Genomic DNA, 14,547 nt, shown 5'->3' on the forward strand with positions numbered 1-14,547 from the left:
CTTAATGATGTTTATAGCTTCATTTTAGACGTTTATGTCCACCCCCTATATCTCTTGACTATTTTATTTTTCTGACAGAAGCTCATGGTATATGTTACTCAGGCTTGTGAGCAGTGCTCCTTTGTCGATATTGGTGCAGAGAGGAGAACCCCACAAGCAGAATGAGGTTCCCTTCACTGTTGGCTACAATTTGCACTTTACTCTGCCAACTGGTCTCCACACTTTGCCTAGCACTTTGAAGACGTCAACTCTTTCTCCTAAGGAATTTCTTGGCAATTGTCGATTGCTAAGCACATGACTTCATGAGTGTTCCCCTAACACACACCCATGTTGTAACCTACCATGCAGACTATTTCTGGATGTGATTTAAAGCACCCGTAATAATGAGACAGGAGAACTTTTGACTGCATATTCAAGCTGGTGTGAAATCTCAGGAAGTTTAATGGCTAACATTGGTGAATGAGGACAATTTGAGTTAGAATGAGACATTTTTGGGCAAGATATGGAAGGAAACATTCATTTAGATGCATAGGAATTACTAAGGTTTTTTTATAATCAAGCCTTGAGGAAAATTTGGCTTTGGAAGCAGGAGATGCTCAATGGCTCTGCCCCAGGAAAGGCTCCTGGAAAGGGCACCTCTGCTTATGCTCAGTACAGGGAGAACATTAGCAGGAGGCAAAGTCTGCTCCCCATGACATCAGCTGTCCCTTCTATGACACTCTATTGTCTCCTAGAGAGTTCTTGGCATCCTCTGCTATGTCACCAGTGTTGTAGTGACAACCAGTGCCCTAGTTTCTCTTAGATTGAGTCTGGTGGTTACACCCTAAGACATGTTTTCCTGTCTTCACAACCGTTTTGGGAGGGGGAACGTTGATTGTGGAGAGACTAGAGTGAAGGAGTCTGGCCTTTCATCTCAAAGTAATGATGGACAAAGACAGCACTTCTGGGGAATGTGTAGTAAGTTCTGGGCAGTATATTTTGAGCTTCCTGTCAGGGGTCTGCAGGCTTAAGCTGACCTTTCTAGCAATGGGCCACAGCAAATGGAGCATCTGAAAAGGAATTGAATTTCCACGAATATCACAATTTCTTAAAGTCCAAGGATTTCAGAACTTTAGTTTCCCCATCCCCACTGGGAGGATATGGTAAGGCCAATGCTATTATACTGTGAACTTCTGGCCTTTACTTTTCAGTTCTTTGGTATGTTACATTGATATAATAACACCATCAGGAGTCATGGAGAGTCTAACTTTTCTGAGTTTAGACAGGGCAGCAATGTATTTCACTATCATTGCTTCTTTAAATACAGTGGATATCTGACAGTAGGAACAGGGGGAGAATTGTGCTCCAGGCAATAACCTTATGTTCTTAGACCTTCTCTGATTTCTTCTAATTGCAGGGTCATTGTTAGCTTTATATATTAGAGATGTGTGTTACAAACATGTTTCTACAATACCAAAACTATTTGGAACGTGTAGAACAAGATTCAGCCTGTAACCTATGGGTACTTCTCGGGCATTGGGTATTTCAAATAGGGGAATTGATAAGTCTGTTGACCATGTCCTCCCTGGAAATGCGTTTTAAATCCAAAGTTGTTGGCCTAGAGTATCAGGGTAGGACATCTGAGTGTCTCCAATCACTCAAGTCTTGTGGATGGTGAATTTATCATCTGAGTTCTGAAACCACAGGGGTGAGGAAACCAAGCTGTACCCTGTCCAGCTGATAATACTCCTGGAGAAGCCATCTCCATTGTCCATGTAAGCACGTGATGTCCGGCATAGGGCACACCTGGCTGCTTACATCTCTTGGTCTCTATAGAGTAGTGCGAGAACTGAGATCCACTGAGGAGGCCTCTTAAGCATAGACCAATCACCTAGCAGTGACACTGGGTTCCAGGTTTGTTCTCCTGTTTAGGCCTAACTGTGGTCTATGTACACTCTATGCATTCTCCCCATGCAGGTTCACTTGTGTTCTTCTACCTACAGACGCTGGGAGAGAAACATCATCCCCTGAAACTGCCCTAAGCAAGAATCAGCCCAAGAAGGAAAAGGAGAGGCTGATTGAAGAGCTGCGGCTCATTACCGAGGAGAGAAATGACCTGAGAGATCGCCTGAGGTTCCTGACAGAGAGATCCAAGAACTACAGGTATGAATCGCTCCAAAGGCTCTTGTTTCATTCCTGGGTCTGCAAGGTCACCTTCATCTTATCCTATTAAGGTTTTGGGTTCTAGAAAGCTGTGCCTCCCTAACCACCCTGTGCTAAACCTCACCTCCCATATAGAGGAGATTCAGAACCTGACCCTGAGGATTGAGATGGAAATTGGACTCATCTGCTTCCATTTATTGAAAAACAGAACTAGTAGTCTGAATGAACAATTGAGGAATAAAGTCAGGGAGAGTGAGTGCCCAGTGTGCATTTGCAAAGCCCTTTACAGCTGGTGGCTTTGCAAGATTGGAATTGCAGTCAGTTTATGGGGAGGCTCTGTACTTGCTGGGCAGGGGACTGAGTGCTGGAAGATCCAGGCAGCAGCCTGAGGGGCCTGGTCCCAAACTGTTCATCTCAATGCTTGACTAGAAGGTCTCAGGCTCAGGCCTGTTTGTTATTGTCTGTGTGTCTTGCCCTCTGAGACAGCAATGGTGCATGCATTTCTCCTAGTTCTCACAGTGCTCTCTGTTTCCATATTTGTCTTTCTCTGACTCTGTTTACATTTCACTTTTTTTGGGTGTGTCTTAGTCTGTGAGTCTGTGTGTGCATACATCCAAATGCATATGGACAACTTTTAAATGTTTATATTTCCCTCCACATTGGAATCTAGGGGTCTATGTCTTGGCCTGAGTATTTACTTGTAACACCTTCATGGTGATTTGAATGCTTTGTTCTGGGAGCCCCACTGTCAACAACACAGTTCTTTGACTATGTGACCACGTTTGTCTGTTTATTTTTATTCTTTGTGCAGATTATAATTTTGTTTTGATATATGGTCTGTTATCAAAACAGGAGAAAAGAAATCACAGGTTTCTGGCTGTGTTGGGGTGGGGGAGCATGGAGAGGTGTGGCCTAGGCACTTGATAGCTTAACTGGCTTGACTGCAGATTTCCTCTTGATTGAACAAAGGGAGCCAGGGAGCCCTCCATCTGGATGCTGAGATTCTGGTGTCCTGGACGCAGAAAAACACGTTTCTGAAGCTGAAGAAGATCCCAATATGTAGAATTCAGAAGGTGTCCTTCCAGGACTGGGGTAGTACAGGACCCACCCTGAGTTCATATATTCCTAAATGCTGATGTTCATTGTATTCTATCATTTGGGGCCAGGCCACACTTCAGGCCAAATCCATATTATGAAGGCCTGGAGAGAATGGAGGAGGCGGTCATGTCAATTCTGCACAACTTAGAGATGGAGAACACTGAGATCCATGAGAACAGCCATAAGCTGAAGAAGGAGGTGACCTTCTCTACGTAAGTCCTGGTCAGAAAGGCTATCACTTGTGGAATGGCCATTTCTGACTTTCTTTGTTCTGGATTGGACAGTCTTCAGCTATGATTCTATCTCTTGTGCTGTTTACACATCAGTGTGCCAGGGTCATTAGGACTCAGTTTTCAGTTCCATAAAAGAGTGTTCCTCATCCCAGGATTGTCTAGGCATCTGCAGAAGGCTCTAGATAGAACAGCACTGATTGAAGTCAGCAGGTTATTATGCTGACCTGGACCTCTGGGGTCACACCAGGTTTTACAACACTCAGTGTGTGGACCACATGGTTAGCATGACCTTCTCTTGGTACTACTGACCTTTTTTGAGGGTGTTGGCCCACTACTAATTGATGTTGCCCCCATGCATTGGGCTTTCATGGATAGATGTAGATCTGTGTTCTTTTTGAGAGATGTGGACACTAATTGGTGCTCGGGCCAAGCAAAGAATTTATTCTTCCCTGAATTAACTCTTTGTGGTTTGTGCAGCAGCATTATGTGTATCAAGATGTATTTTATTAAGTCTTCATGGGTATCTGGGACCTGGTAGAGTTAGTGGGACTTGGGAGTAGGAATGGGAGAAAGGGCCAGCATGATCTTACTATGCAGACTGTATTTCCAGAAACCTGCTCAGCCAGCTCCTGATGGAGAACACATGGAGGAAGAAGTTGGTCCCACTGAAACAGGGGAGCAAGGAGGGACATCTTGAGTGTGCACTGAACCAGAAATATTTGGTTGACTTCAACAAGAAAGATAAAGACCAGCAACGTCCAGACCCAGCATCATCAGGTACGGAGGAGCAGCTGTGTTACCTTAACAATATCTGATAAAATTTGCCAATTTGATACATCTGTGCTTCCTCCTACCACCTTTCTAATTTACACTCACAACCAGCCAACCACCTCATGTAATGGCATTGTTCATTGCTCTGCCTATGCACAAGTATTCTGGGAAGTTAACCACTTTTCAGAAATGGAATTATATTGCAAGTATATTTTGCTGATCTTTTTGAAGCTGCAGTCTAGAAATGGTGACAGATGAATAACATACCTCATTATTGCATATCCATGTGATACATTGGATCCTATGCAGAGTTTTGAACAAGTTCGTGGTTCTTTGACAAATGACACTCTGTGTTAATGTGACTTCTTGTGTAGGAAGCACCTTTCCAGGATAAGAACCAAGTGCAAATGTCAAATTAGTACTTGTCATTGGCTTTAACCTTGGTGACATATGGACATCTCCTTTCTTCCTGCAACCCAATGAGGTCTCTTCCCATTGCCCTGTTCTTGGTTTGCACTGGTATAAGTCTGGGTCCCATATAGTCAGCCCACATTACAGTGAGGCTTGCCGGGGATTTTGCCCTGACTGCAGAGTTAGCAACAATGATATCAGTTAAAAGGTCCATGTCGACTGTCCAATAGAACTGAGGTGGTTGAAGGCAGCATTCTGAGAGCTGGCTAGCATTTCCCCACCAAATCAGTGTCTTAAAAACTGTGTTCCTCTCCCAGGTCTCAGAAAGTGCAAGAGAGCTGGAATTGGACACACCCCAGTAAGAGAGCTTCTTGAAGAATGAGTTGCTTTCTCAGGAGTCCCTGATGACAAACATCCTGAATGGTAACAATATTTTTTGGATGAATATTCTTCCTCAGAGTTAATTTGTCATTTCTTAGAGACCCTAAATTTATATAACACTAAGCCAGCCTGACTGATTGAGGTCTTACTCACTTTCTTCTTCAGAAAACACAACTTGAGAGACAGCTTGTGGGACCGCCTTTCATTATGTGTGCTAGAGGAGAAACAGCAATACGTCTGTGCTTCTACATGTTCGTTAAGAATATGCTTATGTTTAGAAATTTTTTTGTTATGATTTTAATTGAAGTTTTCTTTTTGTTGTTTCATATTTCTGTGTTCTTGTTACTATTTTTCACTTTCAAATATTTTTAAATATTTTTATTCATTTTAATCCTGTTGTGTTGTAAAAATGTATTTGTTATGAATAAATATTGAATTCTATCTCTTGACTCTGAAGACCATCAATCTTACTCAAGGGTTCTGTGGTCCTAGAACTGACAGCTAGAGATGGATCTCTGCATGTTCCATGGAGCCTGGGCTAATAAGTGAATTCAAACTCACTAAGGGGTACCCAGTGTGATAGTGTTTTTTGTGTGGATAATGTGGCTGTGTCTCCAACAAACACTTTATGATGTAATCACTGACATACTTTACCCAATTGTTAGGGGCATGTGGTTCTTCTGAGAGAGCAGCAGATGCTCTAACCTGTGAGTCATCACCACAGCTCCTGCAGGTGGCTTTTGTTATTCCACATGAGGTGCTGTATTAGGTGGACAAGATCACCTATGATAAAATAGAGAGATCTCAGGAGATGTGTGTTCACAGGGAACTTACTAAACTTGCCTGCTCAACGTGTTAGGTTGCCAGGCATCCCTACAGAGCTCTGGTGTTCTGGACAGCTTCATCACCTGCCTACTGGTGGTATGAGGATATCGTCTGGGAGAAATTGTGCAGATGACTGAAGCAGAAGTCCGAGGGCTGTGTATCACGTCTCGTGAAATCTTTCTTAGCCAGCCAACAGCTGTGAACACAGGTTTCTTTTGGAGAGCAGGCCTGTGCAGGCCCAGAACCTAGGTGGGACAATTCAAGCTACCCTTTTTCCATGGCCAATCTCAGATCATATTCAGAAAGTATTTCTTGGGCTAAAGAGATGGCTTAGTGGTTAAGAGCACTGACTGCTCTTCCAGAGGTCCTGAGTTCAAATCCCAGCAACCACATGGTGGCTCACAACCATCTGTAATGAGATATGATGCCCTCTTCTGGTCTGTCTGAAGACAGTCACGGTGTACTTGTATACTATAAATAAATAAATAAATAAATCTTTAAAAAAAAAAGAGTATTTCTTCCAGGTGATGGATTTCCAATTTATGGAATTGAACTAACTTACTGATGGTGGAAGTGACACAGAGAGTTAAAGTACAGAAGGAATAATCCAGAATGTCCACCAACAGTTGCTGTCACACCAGGGCTTTTAAAAGCTCAGCTGTTAGAGAAGCAAGGTAGTCTTTGGTCATTCTCAAGCTTAGGTCTTCTAGTCATTATAAGGTGACCATGACAGAAAAAGAGTCATCTATATCAAAATAGAGAATAGTAACTAGATTCACAACACACTATCACATTACTACTGTATTTGAGGTTCTCAGTTAATATCTAAGAACCTGGAAGAGGCCTGGGTCTTGCTACACATACTCATAATTTATGTCCCCATTGTCAGCTGAGATTCTTCCTGCAGCCTGGGGTCAAGGAGGTCATCCCACAAAGCACAAAACACCCATCTCAGATAAACATGTATGGTTTATTGAATCCAAAACATCCATGAATTTCAGGACACAATTAAATGTTGAAACCTAAGGATAATAGATAGAGAAGAGAATTAAGATTTCTAGTTCATAGATCCAGTAAACACCTTCAACAAATCATAGCATGCAAACTTCCATAAGGTAAAGAAAGAAAAGGCCATAAAGGTACAACAAGCCTACAGAACATCAAACTAATTGTACCAGAAAAATTCCTCCATTCACATAATAATTAAGACGCTAAATGCACAGATCAAGAAAGAACATTAAAAGGGGTAAGGTATAAATATCTAGTAACAAATAAATTCAGACGTATCTGAATTACACCAGACTTCTCAACAGAGATTCTAAAAGTCAGAAAATCTTGGGCAGATGTAATGTAGACACAGGCTCCTATATCCAGCATAATCCTCAATCACCATAAAAGGAGGAACCAGGATATTTCATGACAAAACCAAATTTAAAGAATTCTTTTCTGTAGGAAAGCACAACAGAGGCTAATAGGAGGAAAACTCCAAGACAATGAACTAAACTATACCCAAGAAAAACCAAGAAATTAATCTTCTCTCAATAATTTAAAAAAAGAGAAGCACACAAACATAATTTCACCTATAACCAGAAAAAGAAGAGAATGCAGCAATCATTGGCTTTAATATCTTAACAGATCTTCTTTCCCTAATCCCCAAGCTCCCAGGGGCCAAACTGCCAGCCAAAGTGTATGCAAGGATGCTCTATGGTTCAGGTGAGGCCTGTTGCCCTCCAAATGGAGATCCTAGAGGTGTGAGGTGGGGATGGATATGTGTGGGTGGGGAAGCACTGTCACATAGGCAAAGCTGAGCAGAAAAGGGATGTAAGGTTTGATGAGGGGAGTGTGGAAAGCAGGACAACAGTTGAAATGTAAATAAATAAAATAACCGTTTAATAAAAAATAGCCAAAAATAAAATAACAAGTAAAAAGGTAAATGAAAATTAAACCAAACCAAACAAACAAACAAACAAAACCCCTGTAGTGTATTGGCCTAATGCTGCTTGTATTTTAATGCTAATTGTAGAACTCAAGACTGGTTAACCCCAAATAACTGACCCTGCTCCCAGTTAACTGTGATTATAATGAAGCCAACAGCCAACAGCTGCACAGCAGAGAGATGGGGGAGGTGAGCTTTGAGGGCTTTGCTAGAGAGGATCATGAGGAGGGAAGAAGGAAGAAGAAGCTGCCAGAGAATAAAGGAAGAACGTGTGTGATGGAGAGGAGAGAGGAAGAGGACAGCAGCCATGGTTAAGGGAGAGGAGAGCCTGGTCCAGAGGGCTGTCCAAGGGAACAAAGAGCAGCTAAGATGCTACACAGTCAGTAAGAGTTGAGCCTTATTGTTTGGAAAGTAGATCTGGTCCATGGAGGTCAGGCAGCTGCACAGCTACTGTGCTGACTAATGCACACTAAAAATAAATTTAACACAATATGAGTAACCAGTAAGACAGCTCTGTAGCGGATCCTAAAAGGAATACTTTAGTTTGAAGGGAAGGACAAAACACCAAAGAACACAGGGGATAAATTAATAAAACTAGGAAAGTTAATCAAAGAAGACTGTGAAAACCACAAAAATTAACAAAATGACAAAATTTAATACATAGGTTTAAATAATAATTACATATCACTAAACTCAATATCTAGGGTGGTGGGGCATGAATTCTGCCATGGTCTGAACTCAGAAAGGTGGGGTTGGGAGAAACATGTCTGGTTAAATAGTCCACCCACATTGTGTCAATGTGATTTAATCTAAGGACAAAGAAGTGGAGTTTCTCTCATGGCTTTCTTCTAACCCCTTGAAAGGATCACTGGGGTGTGGCCTCAGTACTTCATACTTCTTGCTGGGTCAGCGAAACTCAAGGAAGCTTGAGATTGTCATAGCACAGTATTAGGCTAGATATACTGAGTAGATGATACTAAGTTGTTCAGATGGTGATACCCATTTGCATGTGTTCTTAATGTGGACCTAAGGAAAGAGAGATCAAGGTCCTTAGAATAGACGGAACATTCCCAGGCTTTTCTACCATTCCAGACTGAAAGGCTGGTAGGGAGAAAGTGGTAAATAGTAAAGAATTAATAGATGATGCTTTGAATGAAGGGTTGGTTTTTGTGCTGGTTTAAGAGAGGGTCTCAAATATCCCATGTTGCCCTCTCCCTGGCTGGCCAGGTTCACTTTGAGCTCAGATAAACCTGCTTCCACTTTCCAATAGATAGTCTTACAAGAGGGGCCTCCGAGGACTGTGAGGACAGCATTAGCCATTGATAGTTGAGGTGTGCAACCCACAACTATAGTTTTAGCCACTTTGTTCCATGTCTACCAGCTATTTCAGATTGTTGCTGTTCTATGCCTGACAATCAAGGACACAGAAAAATAACCTGATAGAGAGCAAGGACATGGTGATCACATCCTTGCCTCTGCTGTATGTTCTGGATGAGGTTTGTTAAAATTCCAATATTGCAAAAAGCTTTATATAGGGCCCATCACATTAAGGGTCACTATGCACTGTTTCATCTAAAATGGCCTAATCAGAACTGACCGCCAGACAACACTTCCTGCGAAGTTCCTATGAGAAGCTTAAGTTTTTTGTGTTTTTTCTCCTTCCTTCCTTCCTTCCTTCCTTCCTTCCTTTCTTTCTTTCTTTCTTTCTTTCTTTCTTTCGCTTTATAGGTTTAGAGGAATGTATTTTGGGCCACGGATCTGCCCCTAGTATCTTAGCTATGGATGTGATCAATCAGTGTTAGTGTATGCATTCAATAAAATGTCCATTTTTGACTAAGGTAGATGCTTCTGTGTTTTGTGGGGTGACCCATTGTCAATGTCTAGTGAGTTGGGGCCCTGGGTATGGTCGCATACCCCAGGACACAGGGGATGCAGAGCAAAGGCAGAAGAAACTGCACGCAGTTGCAAGCTTTATTAATCCTTATTAAGCTAAGAATATGCATTACTACAATTTTCATTGTGTCAAGATACCATAAGATCATTATTCCCAGGATACCAGGAACAATGAGGGAAGATTAAACAAAGAAAGACGAATAAACGAAAGCTTCTTCTAAAAATATTCATATAACAAATCACCTCTCTTATTATAATCAAAATATACTCACCATTACCAAGAGAGCGTTAGAACCACTTCCACAGAAATGGGACACAGCAGAACATAATTTAAGGCCAAGTGAGAAAAACATTTTCTTCTCCAGGGCGGCATTCCAGCCCCTACTTGAATCTATCACCAGGCCTTTCTTGACCCTGCCTGGGAGCTGCATCTCTATGTCTTAACAATTCCTTCTTTTTTCTTTTGTTTTAAAGTAACACTTTACATAACATAGCTAAAGGTACTTGTGGGGTTTAGTCATGTAAAAATAAAGCAACATAATACATAATGTACATAAGATTATGGCGAAACTAGCTCCTCCCATGCTATGGAAAATCCTTTGAAGCCAAGCCTTGGGATCTAATCCTGTCAATTGATCAGCCAATAATTTCGCTATTTCCATAGGGGTAGTATCTTCTAGCTGTTTACCAAAAGACATTCGAACATCATATTTCAAGGCATTAATTACTTTTGAAGCACTTTCATTACCCTCTAAATAGGCTTGAATTAACTTCCAATCATGTTCTGTGTCATTATCCATATATTTACTAACAGAAAAGTAGTAGGATTTCATCATGATAAGCAATATAAGCCCGATAACTGGCATTGGCCGCAGCAGAAGAAACCATGAGTAAAACACACATTGCTAAGAATAAGTGCTCAGCAGTAAAGGACTTTCCTGAAGGGGACAAAATCATTCCTTTCAGTGCTTAATCGCTTCACCTTACCCCATATAGGTAATAGGGTTGTCACTGCACGGATCCTTATCCATTGTTGTTTGTGGACACTAAGAGAAGCCAGGGCCTCAGTAATGGAGGACACCTCCTCATCTCCTGAGAACATCCATCAGGAGAAAATGTAGCTGGTTTAACTGGATTCCTTTGAGGGTAGGGAGCAGTTCTTATTATTCTGTGCTTGGATCCATCTCCCAGGTAACCAGAATAGTCTCCCATCCTGTAATGAGACAAAACCCTCTCCCCTATATACAATGATGTCCCTTCCTGCCATTCAGCATCCCGGGCAATTTTTATCCATACTGTCTGTTCCATGCTTTCTGGGGGGAAGTTCAACAAAGTGTCTATCTGCTCTTGATATAACTTCACCTTGTGGTAAATTAAGAAAATTAATAACGTATAATGCTTGTGCCAATATAGCTCTGGGACTGGTCTGCAAACTCCATTCAGGTTGCATAAGGCCATCTCTTTTCCCCCTTTTTAATTTTATAATTTGTCATTTCAGGGTATGGTGAATTCTTTCAACAAAAGCTTGTCCTTGTGTATTGTGTTCTGTACCAGTAATATGTACAATATGATATCGTTGACAAAATTGTTTATATTGATAAGAAATATATGTTGGTCCATTATCAATTTTAATTTTAGAGGGCAGTCCCATAACAGCAAAGGTTTCCAATAGATGCTGTATAACATGAGCAGTGCGTACTCCTGGCAATGGTATAGCCCACACAAATTTTGAAAAATTATCTATGCTTACATCTATATGTGAAAGGCGACCAAACTCAGAAATATGGCTTCCATCCATCTGCCACGATGTATTAAGTTGCATCCTTCTGGGATTAATTTGAGATGGAACACATTTTATACGTGAAGACTGACACATAGGACAATTAGCAATAATTCGTTTGGCTAGAGAATAGGGAAGCTTATATTTAATATGTAAATATCCTGTATGGGTATGATTATGACTGTGTTCTTCTGGGGTAGCAAATGCCACTAATTGATCTACCATAGGATTGCCAAGTGTTAAAGATTCTGGAAATTTTGAATGTGATCTAGTATGTGTAATGAATATTCTAGAGTTTCATAATAACAATAGTCCTTTAATATGTGAGAATAACATTTAATATAGGCTTAGATGTAGAAACAACAGCAGTCGCAATATTCTGTACTACTCCTACAACATAAGCGGACTCAGCTATAATATTTTTACATCATGAGTAAAATCCTGGAATACATTAATTACCGCTAATAATTCATTTTGTTGTACTGACCCAAAAGAAGATTCTTGTCCCCAAAATTAATCTTTGGTCCAATAAGCCATCTTGGTGTTAGAGCCATCTGTAAACACAGTAAAGGCTGATGGTAATGGATCAACAGAAATTAGTGTATTTATCAAATTTTTTTTTTGTTTTTTAAAGCAATCCCACAATTTACTATGGGGAGGATGAAATTCAATATTTCCAGTGTAAGAAATCATGGCTAATTGAAAAACCTCAGACATCTGCATTAAATATTCCCCTTTATTTTTGCTTAATGGGAAAACAATAGCAGCACAATCATATCCCCACAGAGTAACAGGTCTTTGTATGCCTCATTATTTGTTAATGTTTGGTTAAAGTTTTATTTAATATAAACCCATTCTAAAGGCAACTCATCCTGAGTGAAAGTGCCTGTAGGATATTCAAGAGTATTTAAACATATAATTTAATAACTCTATCTGGATCAATACGTGCCAAATATGCATCTTTCCATTTTCAGAAAAGATACCCTTGCATGCCTTCATATAAGCATTAATATCCCCAGCCTCCTTTATAGGTAATAATGCTCTCCTGTACTCTTCATTAGCATTTTCAAAAGCAAGCATTTGCAGCAGTTGTCCTCCAGCTTCCTCTCCTACCATTGTTCTTTCCAATGTTAATTTTAATATACATAAAAACTTAATATATGGTTCATAGAAAGCTACTACCTTTTTCAACCAACCAGTATCATCCTTTATAATAAGTCGGTTGGGCCACACCTTGAATCGATGCTGGCCTAATTATAGGAAAAGAAAAGGCAGGTGAATTCGTCATTATCATCCTGTGAATCTAATGGTCAACATGCCATCCTCGGGAAAGGACTTAGAAAAACCTGCTTCAGGCAATGGTGCAGAGGGCAAAACTTTTACTTTCGTTTTGTCTTAATGAAGCTCTAGCTTCTTGTTCTGTATTCGTTATTACCCTTTCTGCATTCATGGCCTTGAACACAGTAAAAATTACAGCCCAAAGAGACCAGAAATTGGAATCTTTTTGCCCTGCCTGACAGCCTTTTGCACCTTAACTTTCACTTTGACCCAGATATCAGAATCCCTGGAACCCTCGTCAGGGAACCATGGAGTGTACTCTTGCTGTCTCTAAACACTTTTCTAAACCAGACTGATAGACATGAATTCCCTGCACTCTTAAAGATGCTTAAGCATAGCGAGATGAAGAGAAGATTTATCTTGTCCCATTTCCTTGTAATAAATTGTACTTACCTTATCTGACTGTCCAGACTTACCTTCAGGGACCCTGTTCCAGTGCCATAGGTCGACGTCTAGGGTGTTGGGAGCCCTGCGTCCGGTCGCATTCCTTTCTGTGTTTCCCGATGCTCAGTGGCCATGCCACTCCAGCATGCTTTGAAATGAACCAGTCCGCCGACACCACCACCACCACCACCACCACCACCACCACCACCACCACCAATTTGGTTTTGTAAATAAAGTTTTATTGACATCGCCATACTCAGCATTTACATCCTGTTCAGTGCTGCTTCTGGCTGCAGCTGCAGGGCTTAGGAGCCACAGAGCCCTTTAGGCTCCCAGAGCTGAGAGCATTGACCTTTGCCTTGTTTGTGAAAGAGGTGACTGACCCCTGTGCTCGAGGTGGCCTTTCCGTGCCCTTTAACCCATAGCATAGGTCTCTGTGCCATCCTCTCCCTTTGCTATGGTGTGCACTTCCTGGTACATTTCCGTTAGCTCTTGACATTTCCAGAGCATTGGGTCTTGCAAATTGAATTTGCATGGCACCAGGAATAGACCTGATAGCAGGGTGGGGGACACTCCCTATGGGGAACCCTGCCCAGGGGCATAAGCTTACTTTTCCAGTCAACTCCCTGAACAGTGAGCCTTTGTGGGACAAGGTACTTCACGACATGACTTGACCTCTCTGCAGTGCACCCAATCCCTGCTTGGCTCAGATGTCCCCCAGAGAGGTTGTGTGTGTGTCCCCAGTAGAGGCAGCACTCTGTGTGGTGGCATTGACATGGCATCCAGGAAAGTCAAAACCAGAGGGACATGTCGGGCAGTTGGAAGCAGATGTCTGCGTCCATGGAGAGAAGGATGGACTAGACACTCCTACAGGGGGTGAGCTGAGAAGCACTTCCTTGGCTTTTTCACAGCCGTGTAGGCTGCATGCCATGCTGTGTACCCATGCTGTGCTGAAGCCCCAGGCTTTGAGTCTCCCACAGCTGCTGTGTCCTGGGTCCAGGGTAGGATTAAGCAGACTTCAGCAGGAGAAAGGTGAAAACCCTGGTTGCAGGGTGGGGATGGCACAGTCATAACACTCCTGCACATGAGGCACCTGACTTAGAGCCATATAGCAGCTGTGACAAACCAGCTCTGGTGACACTCATCTGCAATGCCAGGCCATGGTGGGTAGAGGCAGTAGGATCAGTTGTTTAATTATCCTTGGCTACACGGCAAGTTCGAGGCCAGCCTGGGCAACTTTGTCTATGAAAATAAGACAAAAATAGGTCTTGACTCTGAGCATCACTGCCTGTACCTGGCATGGTTGCCCCACCCCAGGGAAGAAACCCCTCTGTCCAGAGGCCATAACTGCAGGA

General features: G+C 41.9%; 1 protein-coding gene across 1 annotated transcript; it reads left to right on the top strand.

Annotated features, from left to right (window-relative positions):
* The first annotated feature begins 805 nt into the window (after positions 1–805).
* On the top strand, positions 806–5,477 carry LOC147998981 (uncharacterized). Its single transcript, XM_087595791.1, has 6 exons — positions 806–957; positions 1,983–2,142; positions 3,309–3,452; positions 4,084–4,250; positions 4,973–5,078; positions 5,202–5,477. The coding sequence occupies exons 1-5, from the start codon at positions 831–833 to the stop codon at positions 5,035–5,037; spliced, it is 663 nt and encodes a 220-aa protein (XP_087451917.1). The 5' UTR covers positions 806–830; the 3' UTR covers positions 5,038–5,078; positions 5,202–5,477.
* Positions 5,478–14,547: the final 9,070 nt, after the last annotated feature.

Source organism: Rattus norvegicus, chromosome 19, assembly GCF_021556685.1.
Source record: "Rattus norvegicus strain SHRSP/BbbUtx chromosome 19, alternate assembly SHRSP_T2T, whole genome shotgun sequence".
NCBI lineage: Eukaryota > Metazoa > Chordata > Mammalia > Rodentia > Muridae > Rattus > Rattus norvegicus.

What these genes read in the sequence shown, in the direction of transcription:
- LOC147998981 (XM_087595791.1), top strand. Translation starts at nt 831, where the DNA reads ATGTTTTCCTGTCTTCACAACCGTTTTGGGAGGGGGAACGTTGATTGT. An exon ending in GCACTTCTGGGGAATGTGTA is followed by an intron (nt 958 to 1,982) that starts GTAAGTTCTGGG and finishes TTCTACCTACAG; the next exon opens with ACGCTGGGAGAGAAACATCA. An exon ending in TCCAGACCCAGCATCATCAG is followed by an intron (nt 4,251 to 4,972) that starts GTACGGAGGAGC and finishes TTCCTCTCCCAG; the next exon opens with GTCTCAGAAAGTGCAAGAGA.